Genomic DNA, 23,544 nt, shown 5'->3' with positions numbered 1-23,544 from the left:
GATAGGGAAAACTGGGTGAAGGATACACAGGAACTCTGTACTATCTGTACAACTTTCATGTGAATCAAAAATTATTTCAAAATAAAAGGACTTTAAAAATGCAGAAAATACACCTCACAAGAAACTTCTGTAAATGAGACAAAGAAAATTATGAGGCCGTGTGTGGTGGCTCACACCTGTAATTCCAGCACTTTGGGAGGCCGAGGCGGGCAGATCACTTGAGGCCAGGAGTTTAAGACTAGCCTGGTCAACATGGCAAAATCCCATTTCTACTAACATATAAAAAATAAGCTGGGAGTGGTGGTGCACACCTGAAATCCCAGCTACTCAAGAGGCTGAGACATGAGAATCGCTTACACCCTGGAGACAGTGGTTGCAGTGAGCTGAGATTGTGCCACTGCACTCTAGCCTGGGTAACAGAGCTAGCCTCTGTCTCAAAAAAAAAAAAAAAAAAAAGGAGAAAAAGAAAACTACAAAACCTCCAAAACATAAAAAAAGATCTGAGTCAACAAAGAGAAATAAATTTCCAGAGGAGAAGTCCAAACATCATAACACTATCATTCTAATTATACTACTGATTTTAAGCAGTTCTATTTATAATCCTACTTCCTTTTTTCAATGACTTGACAAAACAATTCTGAGCTTCATATGCAACAAGAAATAGGCAAGTAAAGCAAGATTAGCCCTACCAGATACTAAAGAATTTAATGCTATAAAATTTTAAAACAGTATAATCCTAACGCTAGATTAGACAAAGTAGCATAATCAGATGGTCTAGACACATATCCTATTCCCTGCATCCCTACACAGCTAAATTCCAGATGAAGAACGAAACAGTCAAAAAGGTACAGAAAATAAAATATCTGACAATTTTTAAAATATCATTAAGGATTTCTGGTCTGACGCGGACAGAGCTTGGAAGTCATCACTCGCATCCTCACAACCAGAAAGCTGAACAAACTGAAAATCAGTAACTCTTCTATTTTTTTTTTTTATTTTTTATTTTTTGAGATGGAGTCTGGCTTTGTCGCCCAGGATGGAGTGCAGTGGCAGGATCTCAGCTCACTGCAAGCTCCGCCTCCCAGGTTCATGCCATTCTCCTGGCTCTGCCTCCCAAATAGCTGGGACTACAGGTGCCCACCACCATGCTCGGCTAATTTTTTTGTATTTTTAGTAGAGACAGGGTTTCACCGTGTTAGCCAGGATGGTCTTGATCTCCTGACCTCGTGATCCGCCAGCCTCAACCTCCCAAAGTGCTAGGATTACTGGCGTGAGCCACCATGTCTGGCCGAAAATCAGTTAACTCTTCTTAGACCCAATAGAGAACTGAGGTTCACGACAAACTGCTGCTCCCAAAACTGGAGAGAGATGTGAATACAGAAAATCACAGCTACGGGTATCACAAACCCCAGCAAGAGAAACACACAGCTGGAGCCAGTATCCATGGGAACATTTACACTGTCATATAAGTTGCTGGAGGTTCAATGTGGACTAGTTTGAGAATTAAAAACTCAGGGATGGGCAGTCTGGCTGGGGGAGAAAGAGTGTGAGGGGAAACTTTCCTGAGTTTTATCTCCAGAGGCCCATCAGAGATTTACAAGTGAAGATCAAAGAAAAATTCCCTCTAGCTTCCAATAGGAGAGAAAAAAATAACCATTCTGAAATTGCTCAGAGATCTCTGTTCCCAATAACAAAGACCTGCCCTCAAAAGAAGCTACATTAGCCTCCCCTCATCCGAAGTTTCACATTCCACAGTTTGTTATCCACCACCTAACCAACTTGTGGGAAGAGAAATATGAAACTCCAGCCCCCTCCCAGCCTTCCTACTTTCTCACTTAAGCATTGGGAGGCAGAAGTTGCAGGAGCTAAAAAGCACTCATGAAAGTCACAGTCCAAAGACACAAGCTCATTAAGAGCTAATCATAAGATTATAGAACACTTTTACACACACACACACACACACACACACATCAATAGGGCTCCTGCGTAATAACAGGGGCTTATAGCTTAAATAACTACAAGCCTCGGATCCTACTTATGAAGGAGTTATTAGGGAAACCCAAAGACAACAAAGGAGACAAAGACAGATACAGGAAAGGAAATTTTAATCTCTGACACCAAAGCTACAGCAAACAGTAAACACAGCCTAACTCTAGCCAGATAGGCCTCTAGGCCACACTAAAGGCCTATTTATCTTAGTTCTTTTTACCCCTTATGTCACATCTAGCTTATCAAACAAACAAACAAAAAAATTACAAGGCATGCTGAAGGCAAAAAACAAGAGTCTGAAAAGACAACACAGGCATCAAAACCAGACTCATATATGGCAGAGATTTTGGAATTATCACTGCGAGAATTTAGTAACAACGATTAATGTGCTAAGGGCTTTAATGGAAAAAACTACACGACATTCAAAAACTGATGGCCACTGTAGGCATAGACATGGAAACTCTAAGACAAACTGAAATGGAAATAACAAAAATCAGTAACAGAAATGAAGAATGCCTTTGATGGATACAACAGCAGACTAGACACAGCAGAGAAAACCATCAGTGAACTTGAAGGTATAGAGTTGATAGAAACTTCCCAAACTGAAAGGCAAAAAGAGTTTTTTTAAAAAGTAACAAAATATTTAAAAACTGTGGGACAATTACAAAAGGTGTTAACTATGGATAATGAGAATATCCGGAGAAAAGAAAGAGAATAAATATGTGAATAATGGTGGTTAATTCTCCAAAATTGACAGATACCAAATTACAGATACATGAAGCTCAAAGAACTCAAGAGGGATAAATACCAAAAAATCTACACCTGAGAAAATTAAAATAAGTATTATCTAAAGAATCCATATGAAAAAACTTTGCAAAGAACAATGGTTTCATTAGTACGTGAAAAAAGGGTTACTTTTCACTTTCTCTAAATATTCTATACTTTTACAATTTAAAAAATTTAATCTTGATCTATGGCTACAAAAATGATCTTGCACAGTTTTAAAAGGTTCTGAAACCAATTTCATAAAGAATTTCAAAATATTTTTAGCAACTATATTTTCTAATGTATAACTTCCTCACAGTAACTACTTTGAAAAATACTTTTTTTGCCCCATTACTTTATGAGCACATTATAATTATGTTACCTTCTTCAGAACTGTGTTAAGAAGCTTCTGAGAAAGGTTTACCACAATAACCTAACCTGGATTGCTGTACTTTTCCTGCCTTCTTCTGTCTCCCCCCATTGAAAAGAGATCCCACTTCTTATTTTTGACAGTGCATGTGCTTTTAGCAACTATCCTGCTTGCTTCCTATTACTAATGCTGTTCTAATACAGATAGACGAAAAGACAGGTACCACTATTTATTAAATCAGTAATTTTAATTTTATAAATAACAAATCAATGTATTTTATCATGACCATAGCCTAAAATGAAAGTTATATGATTTATGTATCACTTTATTTATTCGGAAATATTTTTATCCCCTGGCAAGACTTAGGCTACTGTTGCTTTGCCTATAAAATAAGAGGGTATATTACATGAATTATATGAAATGGTACATGAACAACCAGGGGAATTATAACATTAAATTTATTCCTTCTGACTGCATGTTTGTACCCTTTAACCTACTTCTCTTCATTCTCCCCACCACTCACCTTTCCCAGTCTCTGTTATCAACCTTTTTACTCTCTACTCTCATGTGATCAAATTTTGTAGCTCTCACATATCTTTCACATGTGAGAACATGTGATATCACCTCAAATTTTTCTTTAATACATGCTTTGGTAATGTCACTTTAGCCCTTAATGTTAATCTAACAATATTTATTTTAAATCATATTTGAAAACTGTAACTTATAATAGCCAACTTAATCCATATTTCTCTTAGCTATCTAGCTGTGCACAGTGGCTCATGCTTGTAATCCCAACACTTTGGGAGGCTAACATAGGAGGATCACTCAAGGTCGGGAGTTCAAGACCAGCTTAGGCAAGAAAGCAAGACCTTGTCTCTATAAAAAGAAAGAAAAGTTCTAAACTACTTTATCAGATTTTCTTAAATTAAAAACTGCCAAGAAATAGCACTTCAATTCACTGTGTTATTTTTAATCCTCTCAGAAACAAATTATACTTGATAGAAAAAATAAAAAGATTACTGGTATTAAGCATTTTTTTCTAAATATGCAACAACATGACGTTAAGTTCTGTCAAAATGTGCTCAACAGTCATTATTATATAAGGTTCCACGACGATGGATTCTGCACTGAAAACTACTTGAACTTACAATCAAAGCCTTTAGTATCATAGTAAGAAAAGCTTTATCATAAATCATGTATGGTACAAAATCCTAACTCAATTCTTATCATTATATACCCGATCTTCCCAAACTATCCTTGTTATTATTTAAAACTTTCACTTTTATTCTGTGACCAAAATGCAAGTATGAAATCTGCTTTCCTGGCTCCTTAAATAAAAGGCTGCAAAAATACTATCACTCCAAATTACCTCCAAATATGAAGGGTTACATATAGAGATCTTTTTGGTACTTTAATACCTCACTGCCCACAAAAACAAAATAAAGCGCTACAAAATTAAAATAAGTTATTCAATATCTATACAAATACTTCGACTTCTTTTCCTACCTCATTTGCCTTTTTTACCCATTCTGCATTACACAAACACATTTGTGTATCTCTTCAACTCTTTTTCAGGACAAGGTAGAATTGAATTGAATAATAAATGTGAAATAATGTATAAGACAATTCAAATTAAAAATTACATTGCAAACTTTTGACTACATTCAATGTCATGTACATAGGCAAAACTACTATATTTCATGTCACATACTACAACATCATTTTTGTGAGATTGTAACTAAAATAACCTACTATTCTTATTTAAGTAACTTTTAAAAATACTTCTCATTTCAAAGAACATTCTTTTTAAAGGTAGAAATGTTATTTTCCCCTATTAACTGGTCATTTTCAAAAAGTACTCACTCCGCATACTATAAATGCCTAAAATTTAATCACTTATTTTAAAGACTCCCTTTTTCACCTCTCTGTCTCATCTCTTAATTTCTCCTGTAAGTGCCAACATTACTACAAGCACCTAGATGAAGAGCACATAAAACAAATACTCAACTTTTCGTGCTTCAAAGATTTGTTCATTTATATAAGAACAATGCAAAATCTTGCATACTTGGATAGGCAGGAAAGTCAAAGTTTTCAAATTAAACTGGTAACTCGGTGGGAGGAATAGGAGAGGATGGTGTCATAAGACATTGGTTAAATTTTTTTTAAAAGCCAACTTTTCCAATGCAGTAATAAATTTAGGATAAAATCTACTTAGAAAATGGTAGGGTCCTTTAATAATCTTATTCTACAAGATAACTCCTGAAAGCCCAGACTAACATATGCTTAAGTTGTTGGAAACAAAATAAAAATTAAAACAGTTTCCACCTATGGAGTACTATGCTTCATGTGGGGATAGGGAAGGTTAGGTGAAATGCAAAAGGTTAATGTTATTTCTTCATTCTGTCTTTCTCAATTCTAGATTGGTAAAGTCATTCAGAAATGAATTTTTTAAAGTTTTAAAGGTATAGCTAAAATGCAAGCTGAGCTTCCAACAAATCCAGCATTTCTTTCAAAATGTTTCACTGCTAATTAGGAAAATTTTTAAAGATATCCATAAACATAAAATATTATAATATGCAAATGAAATCACTGCTCTACTCTTCAAATTGTACACAACAGCTACATGTTAAATTCTTCAGTGAGGTTGACCTGTATTTAAGAATAATGCTATAATTCCTGAAAAAAAGTAGCAGCAACATATATGACAAAAGAGGTGATCACAACACAGTTTACCTCTCATAGTCTACCATTTCAGTCTACCAAAATTTCTGATTGTAAAATGGCAAATAACTCTTTACCTGAGTTAATAGTGTTTGAAGCTGTGTAAGATTCAAGAATTTCATTTTTTCTAAAGTCATCCTCAAAATCTTGGCAATATGGCCAGCCATGGTGGCTCACGCCTGTAATCCCAGCACTTTGGGAGGCCAAGGCGGGAGGATCACGAGGTCAGGAGATCAAGACCATCCTAGCTAACACTGTGAAACCCCGTCTCTACTAAAAATATAAAAAATTAGCTAGGCATGGTGGCGCCTGTAGTCCCAGCTATTTGGGAGGCTGAGGCAGGAGAATGGCATGAACCCAGGAGGCGGAGCTTGCAGTGAACTGAGATGCGCAATGCACTCCAGCCTGGGCAACAGAGCAAGACTCCGTCTCAAAAAAAAAAAAAAAATTGGCAATAAATATTAATGTACAGCCTATGCTATTCTGTATTTGAGTTAAAAGGATAAGAAAAGCTGAACTTTCCTCATTTAAATAAAGGATACAGAACATATTCCTCTATTTGAGATATAATAATGAATCACCATGGGAAAACTGACAATATAATAAAGCAACTATCACATAAAACTTTTTCTGAAATGGAGAAATAGGCTTAGGTTCTTTCTTCTTTCATTAATTTGACTATCCTTTAAAAATTTAGAGGCCAAAGAGTTATTTTATACACATATATGCACATAAACACATACATATACACATTCCCATGACAATTTAAATTTAATTTGCATTCTACAAATCTGTCTTTAATTGTCAATTTCACAGGGATTAGTAGGAAAGAGTAAAGAGAGTCCAGTAACATCAAAAAGTCAAAGCTTTTCTAGAATTTATATGAAAACAAATAGATTTCTACTTTAAAGAGACAAATAACAATATGAATTGCCAGTGATTAAAGAATAAAAAGCTAACCTGAATATCAAATCTATAACTCATGTAACATCATGTGATTTATCTGGACTTATCAGACAAGTGTCATCCTATGAGATGAGGCACTGGGAAAAACTACAGCACCAAAAAATGTAGGCTGTAGACTATATTAAACCTTAAAGACAACAATGGCAAAGAAAAAGTAGTTAGGTATTACTGTCATTAATAACAATTTATAACTACAGTGTTTGTACAAACATTCATTATCTCATTTGAAGAACATTTATCTTCACAGCAATTCTCTGAAGAAAGCAAAACAAGTATCATTTACATTAAATGAAACTATACACATAAAACACTTATAAATATACAGTAAGTACTCCATAACTGTTAGTTACTGTCTGTTACAAATGAAGGTTCAGAGGTCATGATGGCTTACTAATTAAACACAAAGTTCCAACCTAGGGCAAAAGAAAAAGGGCACACAATGGCATCTTATCTATAAGACAAACCTGAACAAGCACATATCAAGTCAGAGTATCACTGACAAATCCCAGGTGAGGTGCAAAAGTCACACATATCCCTTATTTTAATGGCTGAGAAATCCATTTCAAGACACTAAAATATCATCACACAACTTTGCTTTTTTGTTTTAACCTTCAAAGTAGGAAGGAAAGATAAGAAATTTATGTCTTAGGAGACAATGGTGAATGTTTTCTTCTATTTTATTTAAACAAATGCAGAAACTATTAAAATACATTAAAATCACGTTAAGCCAGTCTTTCTAATCAGCCCTTCTATAGAGGAAACAACTGAGTTTTTCTGCCAGAGGTATATAACATTCTGGGAACATCCAACACTTTATAAGAGCTGGGTATGTTTTGTTGAAAAGCAATAAAACTGTGTTGAAATAAAAACACTGGCAATTGGAGGCACTTTCTTAACACCCAAATACAGAATATAAATCAAGAATCTTAAATACAGATCAAATCTAAATATAGATCAAGAATCCTCATGTCAAACCTCACTGCTGAGCCAGTTTCAGTTTGTCATGGACAAAACTTGAACAAGGAAATCAAACGCAAGGTTGAAGAAGGACTTTATTGATTTCAATCCAGTAATTCAATTTTACTCAAAGCTCTAATATTCCTGCCTATATTTAAAATAGTATATTTTTTATCACTGAAAACTTAAGATTATGTCCTTTTACATCACACCTTAGAAACTGAAAGAAACAGCCCTAGTTAAACATCAAACTCTTAGAATAAAAATAGGGTAGAATTTGCAACTCTATTGAATACACTATAAAAATTCAGGTTTGCAGGCCGGGCGCGGTGGCTCAAGCCTGTAATCCCAGCACTTTGGGAGGCCGAGACGGGTGGATCACGAGGTCAGGAGATCGAGACCATCCTGGCTAACATAGTGAAACCCCGTCTCTATTAAGAAATACAAAAAACTAGCCGGGCAAGGTGGCGGGCGTCTGTAGTCCCAGCTACTCGGGAGGCTGAGGCCGGAGAATGGCGTGAACCCGGGAGGCGGAGCTTGCAGTGAGCTGAGATCCGGCCACTGCACTCCAGCCTGGGCGACAGAGCAAGACTCCGTCTCAAAAAAAAAAAAAAAAAAATTCAGGTTTGCAGCAAGATTTTAGTTAGAATGTTTATGCTGTGCGTTTAGTTTCTTCTAAAGATTTCCTTTTTTAAGTTACTATTAACTAAAAGACATACTGTAATAAAGCATTATTTTGAAAGCATGATAGTAACAGAGCACTCGATACAGAATTCATTGTCTGAAGACAAGCTATGGAGACTCAGACTACCAACTTATGTAGCAGAAAAAAATAAAACTAGTTTGATTAGCCCATTTCCTATACTGTTTTGCTTCAAAGCATACAGGGACTACATACCAGAAGTTTGTTATCAATGAACCAATAACATCTCTAAATTACATTCATTAAGCCCAACTCAAACGTAGTTTATAATTAGAAATAAATTTGCCAAGAGTTAGTCTGCACTTGCATAGCCACTTAACCTCAAATCCTTAACCATACCAAGCAAAAGTCTAAGGTGTTTTCCAACACAACTCTCCTTTCCCAACTGACATCATCTGATCAGTCTCTAAAGTCATTTCTGAGTGCTTACCTGTACAAATCACTTATTTCTAGCTATATCACAAATTTAAAAATAAATAATGGAAAAACATAAGGTAATACTAATGGATTATTCCTAACTTATACTGGAATTTAGGAAAGTGGACATTACTTTCCCTCTAAATCCAGTTTTAAGTTGCTATATAAGTAGCAAATCAATTCACCATTTTCAAATCACTACCTTTCCACAGGAGAATCCAACAGTTACAATTTAAAAGACTTCTCCTTGGCACTTTCGAGTACTCACAGGTTCAGTACAATCTAACTACCTTTAGCAAGAACTATATCATGCCACATTGAACATCTGAGGACTATAATAATAATATTCACCTTAGGGTAAACTATATGCATTTTCTATACATGCAACATATTCAATATAACTACTATTAGCACTATCATCCCTGATTCTCTTCCCCACTACTTAGCTTGGAATAAAGGTATTCTGGAAGGAATACAGGAAAGAAGCCTCTGAACAGAACTATTAATCCAGCCACGCCCAGCAAGAATGTGACCAATTAGCTCAAAAGCCATACTAACAGGAAAAGCAAAAACCTCTTCTGGAGCCACATGGTTCATCAGCCAGTCTGAAAGAGTCTTCCTCTTAGACTCAGCTGTATCTAAAGGGATACAAAAGGTCTGGTTTCTTAAAGTCAGAATAAAACTGATAACATTTCAAAGAATTAACTAACATACACTTGAAACTTCTATGAGGAAGGAGGAAGGTGGGACTATCACGGGTAAGTCTTGCCTAACTTTCAGTTAACAACTTGCTAAGGCCTGTGCTCAATACCATACTAGAGATTATGAAGAAATCAAGAAGCATAATAAAACCATTATTCTTTCCCTGAATTTATAATATTAGTTTTAATTACCAAGTATAATTCAAATGATCCAAGTTCACTACTTTCCCCTCAGTCAACTCGGGGACACCCAATCAAAGATCCACCCAGTTTCTACCACTAGCCAAGATGGAGTAAAAGAGACTGGGTTTACCCTCTTAACTGAAACAACAAAACAAAAATAAAATACATAACAACAATTTTCAGACTTTGGACATTAAACAGGAAATCAGCATAGTATGAGGATTCCTGAGAAAAAGGAAATGAAGTGAGTCCTATGACTGCCTGAGAGAGTTTCCAGGCTACAGCACAGGGAGGGAGAACTCAGTCTAACTCAGGGATCCAACATTCTTCTTGAATTAAGCAGCGAGAATCAAGGTTTTAGGAAAGACAAAGCGGCTGAAGTTTGCTGGGCAGTGTACTGAAGAGGACAGAGCCAAAAACAGAATTTTCAGCAGAGTACCTCTCAGTTCATATGTGTTAAGAAACTGAGGCCAAAAAAGAGCCATTCAAAATGGACAGGAGGAACAATTTTGGGGATTCACTCAACCAGCATTCCCTTCAGCCAAAGTGGCAAAACCTTGTAATACACAGGGCACTGGGTGGAATACTCTGAAGGGCACTAAAAGGGACTGCCAGTAATGGAGCAAAATTAGTCCTAGACTAAAGGCTTTGTGGTGCCGTCAAACAAACTGAAAAGCAAGCCTCAAAAAGACAAAACTGTTTCTAGATAACTTAAGTATGTCCCAAAACAAAGCGTGCAAGTATTTATAGGAATATGAAAAATATCCAGTACCTAGCAAGGTAAAATTAATAATGTCTGCCATCCAGTTAAAAATTAACAGACACGTAAAGAAAATATGGCCCATAATGTAGAGAAAAGCAAATCAATAGAAAGCAACCCAGAAATGACCCAGATGATAGAATTAGTAGACAATGACATCAGAAAGAATTATTATAACAATATTCCACTTGTTCCAAAAAAAAAAGGAAAAGCATGTGATATGCTTTGGCTGTGTCCCCACCCAAATCTCATCTTGAATTCACACGTGTTGTAGGAGGGACCTGGTAGGAGGTAACTGAATCATAGGGGCAAGTCTTTCCCATTCTGTTCTCATGACAGTGAGTAAGTCTCGTGAGATCTGATGGTTTTAAAAAGAGGCGTTCCCCAAACAAGCGTTCTCATTTTTTGCCTGCCACCATCCACCCTCCCTTGCCTTCCACGATGATTGTGAGGTTGCCCCAGCCATGTAGAACTATTAAACCTCTCTCTTTTAGTTTATTGCTGTCTTGGGCATGTCTTTATCAGCAGCGTGAAAAACGGACTAATACAGTGAATTGGTATCATAGAGTGGGGCATTGCCGAAAACATACCCCAAAATGTGGAAGTTACTTTGGAACTGGGTAACAGGCAGAGGTTAGAACAGTTTTGAGGGCTCAGAAGAAGACAGGAAAATGTGGGAAAGTTTGGGAACTTCCTAGAGACTTGTTGAATTGCTGATAGTGATATGAACAATAAGGTCCAGTCTAAGGTGGTCTCAGATAGAGACAAGGAACTTGTTGGGAACTGGAGCAAAGGTGACCCTTGTTATGTTTTAGAAAGGAGACTGGTGGCCTTTTGTACCTGCCCTAGGGATTTGTGGAACTTTGAACTTGAGAGAGATGATTTAGGATTTCTAGTGAAAGAAATTTCTAAGCAGCAAAGCATTCAAGAGATGGCTTGGGTGCCATTAAAGGCATTCAGTTTTAAAAGGGAAACAGAGCATCAAAGTTAGGAAAATTTGCAGACTGACAGTATGACAGAAAAGAAAATTCCATTTTCTCAGGAGAAATCCAAGCCCACTGAAGAAATTGCATAAGTAACAAGGAGCTGAATGTTAATCCCCAAGACAATGGGGAAAATGTCTCCAAGGCATGTCAGAGGTTTTCACAGCAGCAACCCCCATCACAGGCCCAGAGGTTTAGAAGGAAAAAATGGTTTCGTGGGCTGGGTCCAGGGTCCCCGTGTTATGTGCAACCTAGAGACTTGGCACCCTTTGTCCCAGCTGCTCCTGCCATGGCTGAAAAGAGCCAACGTAGAGCTCGGGCCATGACTTCAGAAGGTGCAATCCCCAAGCCTCGGCAGCTTCCACATGGTGTTGAGCCTACGAGTGCACAGAAGTCAAGAACTGAGGTTTGAGAACCTCTGCCTAGAGTTCAGATGTATGGAAACACCTGGATACCCAGGCAGAAGTTTGTTGTGGGGCAAGGCCCTCATGGAGAACCTCTGCTAGGGCAGTGTGGAAGGGAAATGTGGGGTTGCAGTCCCCATACAGAGTCCCTACTGGGGCACGACCTAGTTGGGCTGTGAGAAGAGGGCCACTATCCTCTAGACCTCAGAATGGTAGATCTACTGACAGCTTGCACAGTGCACCTGGAAAAGCCACAGACACTCAATGCCACGCTGTGAAAGTAGCCAAGAGTGGGGGGCTATATCATGCAAAGCCACAGGGGTGGAGCTGCCCAAGGCCGTGGGAGCCCAACTCTTGCGTCAGCATGACCTGGATGTGAGACATGGAGTCAAAGGATATCATTTTGAAGCTTTAAGATTTGACTGCCCCGCTGGATTTCGGACTTGCATGGGGCCTGTAACCCCATTGTTTTGGCCAATTTCTCCCACTTGGAATGGGTGTATTTACCCAATGTATCTAGGAAATAACTAATTTGCTTTTGATTTTACAGGTGCATAGGCAGAAGAGACTTGCCTTGTCTCAGATGAGACTTTGGACTGTGGGCTTTGGAGTTAATGTTGAAATGAGTTAAGACTTTGGGGGACTGTTGGGAAGGCATGATTGGTGTTGAAATGTGAGAACACGAGATTTGGGAGGGGCCAGGGGTGGAATGATATGGTTTGGCTGTGTTCCCACACAAATCCCATCTTGAATTCCCCTGTGCTGTGGGAGGGACCTGGTGGGAGGTAATTGAATCATGGGGGCAAGTCTTTCCCATGCTGTTCCCATGATAGCAAATAAGTCTCACAATATCTGACAGTTTTAAAAAGAGGCGTTCTTGCTGGGCGAGGTGGCTCACACCTGTAATCCCCAGCACTGTGGGAGGCCAATGTGGGTGGATCACAAGGTCAGGAGATCGAGATCAGCCTGGCTAACATGGTGAAACCCTATCTCTACCAAAAATACAAAAAAGTAGCCGGGCATGGTGGTGGGCGACTGTAGTCACAGCTACTCGAGAGGCTGAAGCAGGAAAATGGTGTGAACCCAGGAGGCGGAGCTTGAAGTGAGCCGAGATCACACCACTGCACTCCAGCCTGGGCGACAGAGCGAGACTCCGTCTCAAAAAAAAAAAAAAAAAAGCCGTTCCCCTGCACAAGCTTTCTCATTTTTTGCCTGCCACAAAGATGTGACTTGCTCCTCCTTGCCTTCCACCATGACTGTGACGCTTCCCCAGCCATGTGAACTGTAAGTCCAATTAAGTCTCTTTCTTTTGTAAGTTATTCAGTCTTGGGCGTGAAAACGAGCTAATACAGGATGTTAAGGAAAGAAATGAAAGATAATTTTTTAAACACCTATATTGAACTTTTAGAAGGGTGGAGGGAAGGGTGGGGGGCCATGCCTCAGATAAAAAATAAACTGGGTAATATTAAAAGTGGATTACATACTGCAGAAGGATTGGTGAATTAAAGACCTAGTAGTAAAAACTATCTAAAACAACACACACAAAAAAGACTGAGAAAGATGAATAGAAAATCACTGAACTGTGGAACAATTTCATGTGGCCTAATATATGTGTATTTCGAAGCCCTGAAAGAGAGGAGAGGCAGCACAGAAAAATTAATATGTGAAGAAATAATGGCCAAAAATGTTTAAATAAATGTTTTAAATGTTTAAAATATTTAAAAATGTTTAAATAAAAACTATAAACTCACAGATCCAAGAAGCTCAACAAACCCCAGAATAAGAAACATAATACAAGGGCCATTATATCAAATAATTAAAAACCTAGTGAAAATCTTAAAAGTAGGCAAAGCGGAAAAATAAAAGACATGCTACATATAGTAGAACAAAGAATGATGGCAACCTTCTCATCAGAAACAATGCAAGCCAGAAGACAATGAAGCAACATCTTTAAAGTACTGAAACAACAAAAATGTCAGCTTAGAATTCTATACCCAACAAAAATATCCTTCAAACACTATAGCAAATAAAAACTTTTTCAGACACACAAAGTGAAAAGAATTCATCACCAGTACATTTTTAAGTGTAAGTAATGTTAAAAGAAATTCTTCAGGGTGAAAATAAATGGTACCACATGAAATCTGCATACACACACACACACAATGAAGAACACTGGGAATGGTAAATATGTGAGTAAATTTTTAAAAAATTTTTAAGCATTTTATATCTTTTTAAAAGATAACTAAGTTAAAGCAAAATAATAATGTATTGTAGAACTCATATATAGAAGTAAAATGTGTAACGACGATAGCAAGAACCCAGAAAAAAGTGGTAATATATTAAGGTTCTTATACTACACATGAAATTCTATCATGAATACCATAAACCCTTAACCACTAAAAAAAAAAAACAAACAAACAGCAAAGAACACTGCTAGTAAGTCATCAAATTAAAAAATGGAATTTAAAAATACTCCTTTAATCCTAAAAACAGAAAAAAAGGAATCACAAAACAGTTAAGACAAACAGAAAACAAATAGCAACTCAAATTTAAACCCAACCACATCAATAATCACATTAAGTGTTCTAAATATTTCATTTACAAAAAGAGATTGTGAAATTGGATGCAAGATTAGATGCTGTCTACCAAAAATCCACTTTAAATATAAATACACAAGTAGGTTAATACTAACAGGAAGGGAAAAGATATACCACCTGACACTACTCAAAAAAATACTGAAGTGTCTGTATTAGCACTAGACAAAGTAAGTGTCATAGTCCACTGTGTGGTACTAAAACAAAATACCTGAGACTCGGTAATTTATAGAAAACAGAAATGTATTTCTTCACAGTTCTGGAAACTGAGAAGTCCAAAATCAAGGCACCAGCATCTGGAGAGGGACTTCTTGCGGCATCCTCATATGGTTGGGGGTAGAAATGGCAAAAGGGGGACAAATGCTGTCTTCTTACGTAGAAAAAAGAAAATCCACTCCCACGAGTTTTTTTATAACAGTATTAATACAGTTATGAGGAGAGAGCCCTAATCACCTAAACACCCTCCATTCCCCGCCCCAATACTGTTGCATCGGGGATTAAGTTTCCAACACGTAAATTTTGGGGGAGACATTAACACCACAGCAGTAGGTTTCAGAGCAAAGAATATTACCAAGGATAAACACAGTATCTTCTATTAAAAAAAGGGTTGGTCGATCAAGAAGACGTGACAGCCTAAATGTTCATATACTTAATCACAGCACTTCAAAATACATAAAGCAAAAAGTGACAGAATTACAAGAAAAACAGACAAAGCCACAATTATTTCAAAACCCCTCTTCATAACTGATGAAGAGGCAGGAAAAAATCAAGAATACAAAACAACGTAACAATACTACCAACCACTTGACATTTACAGCACACTTCAGTCAATAACAACAGAATACATATTTTTCACATTCACCTGGAACATTTACCAAGATAGTTTATTTTTTTCTTAATTTTTAATTGACAAAACTATATATATTTATCTGTACAACATGTTTTAAAACATGTATATATCATGGATGGCTAAATCAAGCTAATTCACCCAACATGCATTACCTCACATACTTTTTTTTGGTATGGTGAAAACACTTAAAATCTACTCTATTAGCAATTTTCAAGAATACACTGTTACAGGAGAATGAGGGAAAGCTTCTGGAACCATGTCTTTAGGTAAGTGAGGCAACAGAATCAGGTGTACAAATTACCCAACAGGAGCATTGACGGTTAATCTATTGTTAACAGGCAGAAAGGCAGAATACAAAAGTACAGGTACTGGTAGGTGGGTAATTCTTAAAAATAACTAGGCTATAGTGAACCATGATTATGAAGATCATCTATAAGTACATCCTTCAAAAGTGGTCTTTCTGGAGAGCAGTGTTTGAACATTCATTATTATTTCAATTTCACTAAGTGTCATAAAGCTATTAGAAGGCTTTCCAGAGTGGTGGACAGACATCCCGGAATTATCTTAATTGAGATCAGCTGTTTCAGGTGACCACTCCATGGCACTAGATATCTTATTCAAGACTAATAAGTGAGGCACCAATTACCAATTCTAGAATAACTGTATTCCTATTAACCCAAAGTCCTCAAAACAGTAGCTACTGTGAGGTTTTCCAAATGATTTCAGAAGTAAGGAAATCTACCATTCTCTGGAACATGTTACAGGTATCACTGCATGGTTTCAGGAACTTGTAAAAACTACCAAATTCCAAAAAGCAGTCTCAACCTTGGCCCTGGAATTAGTTGTTTAGTCTAGTAGAGTTTTAAGAACATAATGACTAACATAATTATCACCTATGGATGAGTACATAATCCATTCTCAATTATTTTCCCCATGTAAAAGATTATTCCTAATGTGCTCATAAATTCATATAGGGATATAAGAATACAGTCAACAAATTACTTACAATGCTAAAACCCTATAGAAAATAAAGTTACCAAGCACATAGTTCTATCATTTATGTGAGAAAACGTTTCGCTGCACTGTTCGACCAGTCAATATTAGCAACAAGTGCACTCTTGAAATTCGGGAAGAACTACTTTTCACCAGCCACAAATTCTGACATTTTATGGTAATGAGTCACAGTTAAATAGTTTTCATTTGGATTCCCTGTCCTTTTCCATTTCTCACTAGAAAATTAAGTCTACATTTTAATACAATGAAGTATTAACTTCATTAGAAGTTGAAAAACTTTTTCACAAGTAATGCGCTTATCTCCTAAATTTAACTCACAATCTGCATGTTATGTTATTAAAACAAAAAAAGTCCACTAAATATGAAACATCTACTATATCTGTGATCCTTGCCATTAAAGGAATCACATACTCCTTTGCAAATCTGATGAAAGTTATGTATATAATTTCAGGGAATTCACCTTGAAGCCTATTTATGGGTCCCTGAGGTTTAAAGAATCTCTGATTAATGGAAAATAGCATCCAAAATTGATCCAAGAACATATGAAAACTTAGTATGTGATTAAAAGAAGGAATGTTAACATACAGTTGGAAAAAATGAATTATTTACTGAGAAAATCATGATAAATCTCTGTAAACATATAAATGGTTTAAAGAGCCAAATGTAATAAACTATAAAATACTATAATAAAATACAGAAAATGTACACAATCTTGGCTCAGGGTAAGTCTTCCTAAGCAACATATGAAAACGACTTACCTAAATTGATAGATTTAAATGTGTATATTTTAAAACTTCTATATGAGCAAAACACACCATAAAGTCAAAAAACAAATGGCAAACTTGGACAAAAACAAATGCAAGAGGCCGAGTGCAGTGGCTCACACCTGTAATCCCAGCACTTTGGAAGGCAGAGGGGGGCAGATCACTTGAGGTCAGGAGTTCAAGACCAGCCTGGCCAACATGGTGAAACCCTGTCTCTACTAAAAATACAAAAATTAGCTGGGCGTGGTGGCACGTAACTGTAATCCCAGCTACCTGGGAGGCTGAGACAGGAGTGAGCTGAAATCGCACCACTGCACTCCAGACTGGGTGACAGAGCAAGGCTCATCTCAAAAAAGAAAAAAAAAGCAGAACTTATGACAGATAAAGGATTACTAATTCTAACATTTAAAAAAATAAGTAAACCACCCAATAGAAAAATAGACAAATGAAAATTAACAAATAAATGGGCAATAAACATATGTAAAGATGTTCAACCTAACTAGAAATCAGAAGGTAAATTAATTCAGTATATCATTTCACAGCCTCACACTGGCAAAAATTAGAAGCTGATTATCTTCTAGTGCAATGAACATGTGCTGGCAGTGTAGATTACTATATCTTCTGAAAAACAAAAAAAAAATGTTGAAAAGTAGATTTTTAAATCTATTAAATTATGAAATATGTATATCCTTGTCCCAGCAATCTCACATACAGAATTCATCCTAGCACAAAATGACATCAACATGAGTTAAACAGATATATAAGGATGTTTCCTGTAATTGTTTATAATACTAAGAAGAAAAAGTCCAAAAATTATATATGTGTATATATATGTGTGTGTGTATATATACACATACACATACACACACACACACACACACACACACACGACAGATGGGGGACAAACTGAATGTCGGTTACTAGAATAATGGCTTAATAATTTATGATACATGCATACTTTGGAGTATTATACAGCTATTACTAATAGAATGAGTAAGTCACATCTATATGTACTGACCTGGAAAGATGTCTATGACATTCAAGGCAAAAAGAGCAAGCTTCATTGTAATATGTGCACCACAATGCCATATTTGTTTTTTAAAAAATAAAAATAAAAAAACTATATTACTGAATTTTTTTTCAGGAATTCCTAATTAGTGAATTTCCCAAGTAGTCAATGAGTATACCTCAGTTTTGAATACATCTATTGCTCTATTAGAGGTCTCACCATCAAAATACTATACTCTCAAATCAAGGAATATTAAAGCCACTATCAGACAATACTATGCTTTGGAATCTTCTACAATGAAAATGATGATAACTACTTTTAAGGACAAAATGTTTAATAGGGTTTTTTTTAATGCCAAAATAAAAATGCTTTTTTAACATTGTGATTTTGCACGTATGGAAAACAGCTAGATTTTTTTTTCCTATAGTAAAAATAAGCTATCTATTTCAGTTGTTTCATTGGGTAACATAATTATGTTCATTACATGAATATAAACAAGGGGCAGACGTTACACTAAACCAATTCCTTTGTGTCAGAAATTCAATTTTCTCTGAATGATATTCATTCTTAGCAATAAATGCAATTAAACATTGATATTACAATTTTAAAACTCTATTCAAATAGCTAAATCTTGGCGTAATGTCAATATAAAGTCTTAAGCAACCGGACATAATTAAAGGAGCAATTGATTTGGAATCAGACATAACTGGGTTGCAATCCTGGCTCTGCCACTTAAATGTGATGTGGTCTTGGGCAAGTTATATAACCTCTAAGCCTGTTTCTGCACCTGCAAAAATGGCTTTCTGTTGTTTTTTGGTTTTATTTGAGACTGAGGCTCGCTCTTTGCCCAGGCTGGAGCGCAGTGGTACGATCTAGGCTCACTGCAATCTCTGCCTCCCAGGTCCAAGCGGTTCTCATACCTTAGCCTCCTGAGTAGCTGGTATTACAGGCGCCCGCCACCACGCCCGACTAATTTTTGTATTTTTAGTAGAGATAGGGTTTCACCATGTTGGCGAGGCTGGTCTCGAACTCCTGACCTCAAATGATCCGCCGGCCTCGGCCTCCCAAAGTGCTGGAATTACAGGCGTGAGCCACTGCGTCTGGCCAAAAATGGCTTTAAATGGTGTTCTTACTTTAAACACAAGTATCTAAGATGAAAAGTGCCTAGTACAGAATCTGGTTGTCAAAATATGGTTTCCTCTGCTAGGCATGGTAACACCCACCTGTAGTCCCAGGTAGACTTACCTGTAGTCCCAGGAGGATTTTGATGCATATTTACTATTTTTTATGAAATTTTCTTTCTTGTATCACAAGAAAGCACTTTATATTTTAACTGTGGCATTATACATCTTCAGAGAATTTTCTTTTAAAAATTATTCAGATTGTGTCTATGGAAGCAATTTTCAAGTATATGGGGAAAAAAATGTTAGCCAAGGAGGAAAACCAAAAACTTAAGTCATTCTAACCCACTGTAATGTGTCTAAGAAATCAACTCCAGAGAATTCCAAAGAGGAGTCTTTTCTTTTTTCTGTAGAGCTGGATCATTAATGACGCCAGAATAATGACCAATAATGATCAATGACCAGAATAATGATCAATAATGACCCTGAATGTCGCTAAATGGATACAAAAGAAAAGAAAAACCGTACTGGATAACCTTCAATATTTAAAGTGGACATTTTTTTCCATCATACAAGATACATATTAATAAAAGAACTGGTAAATAAACTGCGTATCTCTTCGAATTTTACTCTAGAGTTGAGGACTGGGAGTATTTTTAGTTTTTCTCCAACTTTAGTTGCACTTCATTCAGATTTACTTGATGGTTTTTCTTTCAAGGCTCTTTAAAATGTCAAGGCTTTTGCAAAGCCTTGTACGAAAATAGCTGCTGTACGTATATCACAATTATTTTCTGGTACATTTTTCCTAAAAATTAATCATCCATTCACAGTAACATCTATTTCTTAGTCTAAATTATACTGCTGGGGTTTTTTTGTTTTCTTTTCTTTTGTTTTGCTGGCTTCTCAAAGGTATTCAAAATGATTTTGAGGTGAAAGTATGCAAAAAACACTTCACATTACTTTTCCATATTCAAATTACATCCTCTTGAGTTGATTTTTAAGTGCCATGCACATTTTTAAATCAAAATTTATCACTGTCAATTCTTTTAACTCTCGCTCTCCATGCTGAGCTCTTCCAAATGCCAAAGTTCCCTATTAATCCGAAAGTACCTATTCTCTGTGCTTTTTTCCTGACCTTTCACAACTTCGCACCAACTTTTTGTACTTCAGAACCCTTCACCCATGAAAGCACCTGTTAACCCTTTAAGGTATTTAACCACATGGTTAACTTTCCGCATAATCCTACTTTTCCTTTAACAAACTTCACTACATAATTCCCCTTCAGCGTTCCCTCCTCTTCGAAATTCACATCAACACTGCCGCGAAGCAACATACATAGGCATCCCTATTCTCAAGCCCCAATTCATCAGTTTAGCGCCACTAAAGACTTTAAATCTCCGGACCCTCATTTCTGTACTCCGATGAAGCTTTTCACTCGCGTTCCTGCACTACCCGGCCAGCCCCCCTCAACTGGCAATTATAAGGTCCCTTGCTGCCCCTAGCACAAGAGTGCAACTCGCTACAGTGTATTTATTTTACTCTCCATCGTCCCAGCATCTCCTTCCATTTCTGCGCACCTATCCCTTCATGAACCCCCAGAAGAATTCGTATCCAGATGCCCATAGCTCAAATTAGAATACCCCTCGTCTGACATTGCCAGGGCTTTCTGTACGACTTCCAAGAGAACACGCGATGCTGAGCGCTTCTGTCTCCACCAGCAACACCCGCTCCCCATTGAGTTCGGTCTTCTCTCTCACTCTCTCTCTCCGTGGAATGCCTACTTCGGGGCATCCCTTTGGCTCGGGAAGCCCAACCTTGCAACCTCTGCCCCGTGACCTCGCGAGCCCAGCACGCCACTCAAGCTTAATTCAACCCATTCTTGGAGCTCGTGCCCTCGCTGCCCCTAGTTCCCGGTTCTCTTCGAAACCTCTTTCAGCCCCCGAGCCAGACCCCAGGTTAGACAAACGCCCACTTGCTCCGGCGGCAGTGCCTCCGCGGCCCCTTCCACAGCACTCAGCCCGGGGCAGTTGAGTTCCTCACCTAGCTTCGAGCGGGACTCCTCCAGTTTCTGGATCTGGTTTTCCAAGAAGAGCATCGCCACCGCGAAGGCCACCACCGCCAGCAGCTGCAACTTGGGCGGCATCATAATCCTGAGGAGCCCCATGAAACCCGCTGCTCGGGATCAAGACATACCGCGGGGGGCGGGGAGCGGGGCCCCGGAGGCGAGAGAGACGCCGGGAGGAGCCCGCCGAGCCGGGAGCGAGGCAAAGAGAGCGCGACAGCGAGAGAACCACCGCAGCGACCCCCCTTCTCGCCTCTCTCGTCCCCCTCCCCCAGGCGCTAGCACCAACGCCGCCGGTGTCCGCTTCTCCTCAGCCGACTCAACGGCCGCCCCCTCCAAAAGCCCGCGCAGCAAACAGCGCGAAGCGGCTGCCGGGCTCTCGCCTCCTTCTACTGCCTCAGTCCCCGACCCCCGCGCCCGCCTGCCTGCCCGCCTTCCTCTCTTCCTTCCTTCCCTCCCTCCTTTGCTCGCGTCCGCGCGCCCCTCCACTAGCGCTGCGGCTGCGCCGCCCTCAGTCCCGCCCCCGCCCATCCCCCTCCGCCACCACGCGCACGCATCCGCGTACGCTGCTCGGCAACCAGAAGCCCCGCCCCTCCTCCCGTTCGGGTCCAATTATTGGACCGAAGAGCCCCTGCGCTTCGCTCTTGGTTCGGTTTACGGTTGGTTTCCTCTGCCACAGAGCTCAATCAAGACGACGTTCAATTGGGTAAACTTGGAGAAGAAGGCAGGGCTAAAACTGGCTAAGGCGTGGGTTCTTGGCTGCTTGACGAAGTGTCGTGAATGAAAGAAAGGAGACCGTAGAAGCAAAGAAGTGGGGAGTTTAGGAAAGTGCCTGATTTGGGTAATCGAAAGCACCCAGTGACTGTCTTTGTATTTGATGACTTTTAAGCTCTCATATGCCGTTATTTAATACCTGTCACTTCCAAATAAGAGATGTAAGGGCAACGGCCGTTAGCGTTCTATTTTGGATCAGGCTCTGGAGTGGACGGCCCTAGCTAAGGGGTCCTTCTAGGCAGCCAGAAACCTGCGGAAAAGGTAGCGATGGCGGCTGGGCTGAGTGGGTGGCTGGTGCCGACGTTTGGGCTACGGTTGTTGTTGGCGACTGTGCTTCAAGCGGTGAGTGTAGATCACCTTCGCAGCTGCCACAGGGAGAGTAGGAGAGATTGCAGCTGAGGAAGACGCAACATTCAGTCCTGGTTGAAAAGGGCGGGGAGGACTCCTTAATGACTGCTGCGGCCGGAATGCAACGTGGCTTAATTTCTCGGTTGATCCTTGTCCTTCCCCGCCTTGGGTTTCTGGCAGCAGTTTTCTCCTGACTTCAGATTGTCTTGGGTACTTAGCTTCTCATGTACGGCTCTAGCTAAAAACAATCTGTAAATCACACCAGGTGGGAGGGGGAAATAATAAAGCTTGGCAAGAAGTGAAGGTTGTTTTTAAACGGGCAGAAATGCAAGAGCTCATGACGAGACTTCCAAATCTTAGAGGCAAGTCTTCAAGTCTTTGGTCCAGGAGAACAGTTTCTGTTTACCTTTCTCTCGCGCGCGCTCTCTCATTTTCACCACTTCTGTTAGCCTCTTAACCTCCGTTCTCCTCTGCTATTCACATATGGCTGGCTGCGCTTGAGTGCGATTTGTGCTTTTAAACAATGTTGTTGGAGTAAAAGGAGCTATCTATACCAAAGTATAATTTATTTTTGAAGTTAATTTTTTAATGATGTTCGTTGTCTTTAAGGCATTGTTTTTTATTTCATTTTTCTCTATTGGCAGAATAGAGAAAGGCAGAATACCTTTGAATGGGAAAGGTGTACTTTTAACTTATTTTTTCTCATATCCGTGTTTTGCTGTGTGAATAATAAAATTTTAGGCATAGTGCTGAAAGCTTTTACGTTTTTTATCCTAGCTTAATTCTTCAGGCAGTCTCTAATAAGGAGAGCTGGTTTAATTTACTTATCCAAGGTTGAGGGTGTGAGGGACTACCCCGGAGTCCTCCGTGAACACCTCTGCTTTCCTTTCTCAAAGAGCTTGAAAGCATCCTGCCTGTTTGCTTTGGCTACTTTATCCAAAAGGTAGATTCTTAACTTCTCTAATTAACATTCCATTGCTCTTGTTATTCAGGCATTTGGTGCTAGGAATTATTGGATCACCTGCCTCTCCCTAAACTTTCTACTGTTTAAGAGTTTTTGCGTATCTTTAGGTCATTTGAGAATAACAT

The 23,544-nt window shown here is 38.5% G+C and overlaps 2 protein-coding genes across 5 annotated transcripts in view; one reads left to right on the top strand and one right to left on the bottom strand.

Moving 5' to 3' along the window:
- The window catches only part of HS2ST1 (heparan sulfate 2-O-sulfotransferase 1), a 200,201-nt gene extending 178,381 nt beyond the window's left edge, over nucleotides 1-21,820 (bottom strand). For both annotated transcript variants that reach the window (XM_025389006.1, XM_025389015.1), the window contains exon 1: nucleotides 21,312-21,820. In XM_025389006.1, the coding sequence (XP_025244791.1) occupies nucleotides 21,312-21,435 (124 nt within the window). In that variant the 5' untranslated portion in view covers nucleotides 21,436-21,820. The remainder of the gene's footprint in view (nucleotides 1-21,311) is intronic.
- Nucleotides 21,821-22,116: 296 nt separating this feature from the next.
- Nucleotides 22,117-23,544, top strand: part of SELENOF (selenoprotein F) — a 65,797-nt gene continuing 64,369 nt past the window's right edge. For all 3 annotated transcript variants that reach the window (XR_003118825.1, XR_003118829.1, XM_025381280.1), the window contains exon 1: nucleotides 22,117-22,449. Coding sequence is in view for 1 of the 3 variants with exons in the window: in XM_025381280.1 (XP_025237065.1) it covers nucleotides 22,375-22,449 (75 nt within the window). In the remaining 2 variants the exon portion in view is untranslated. The remainder of the gene's footprint in view (nucleotides 22,450-23,544) is intronic.

Source organism: Theropithecus gelada, chromosome 1 (assembly GCF_003255815.1).
Source record: "Theropithecus gelada isolate Dixy chromosome 1, Tgel_1.0, whole genome shotgun sequence".
In the NCBI taxonomy this organism is placed as follows: Eukaryota; Metazoa; Chordata; class Mammalia; order Primates; family Cercopithecidae; genus Theropithecus; species Theropithecus gelada.
The sequence above is the reverse complement of the archived record's forward strand: the minus strand, read 5'-3'. Positions and strand labels throughout refer to the sequence as shown.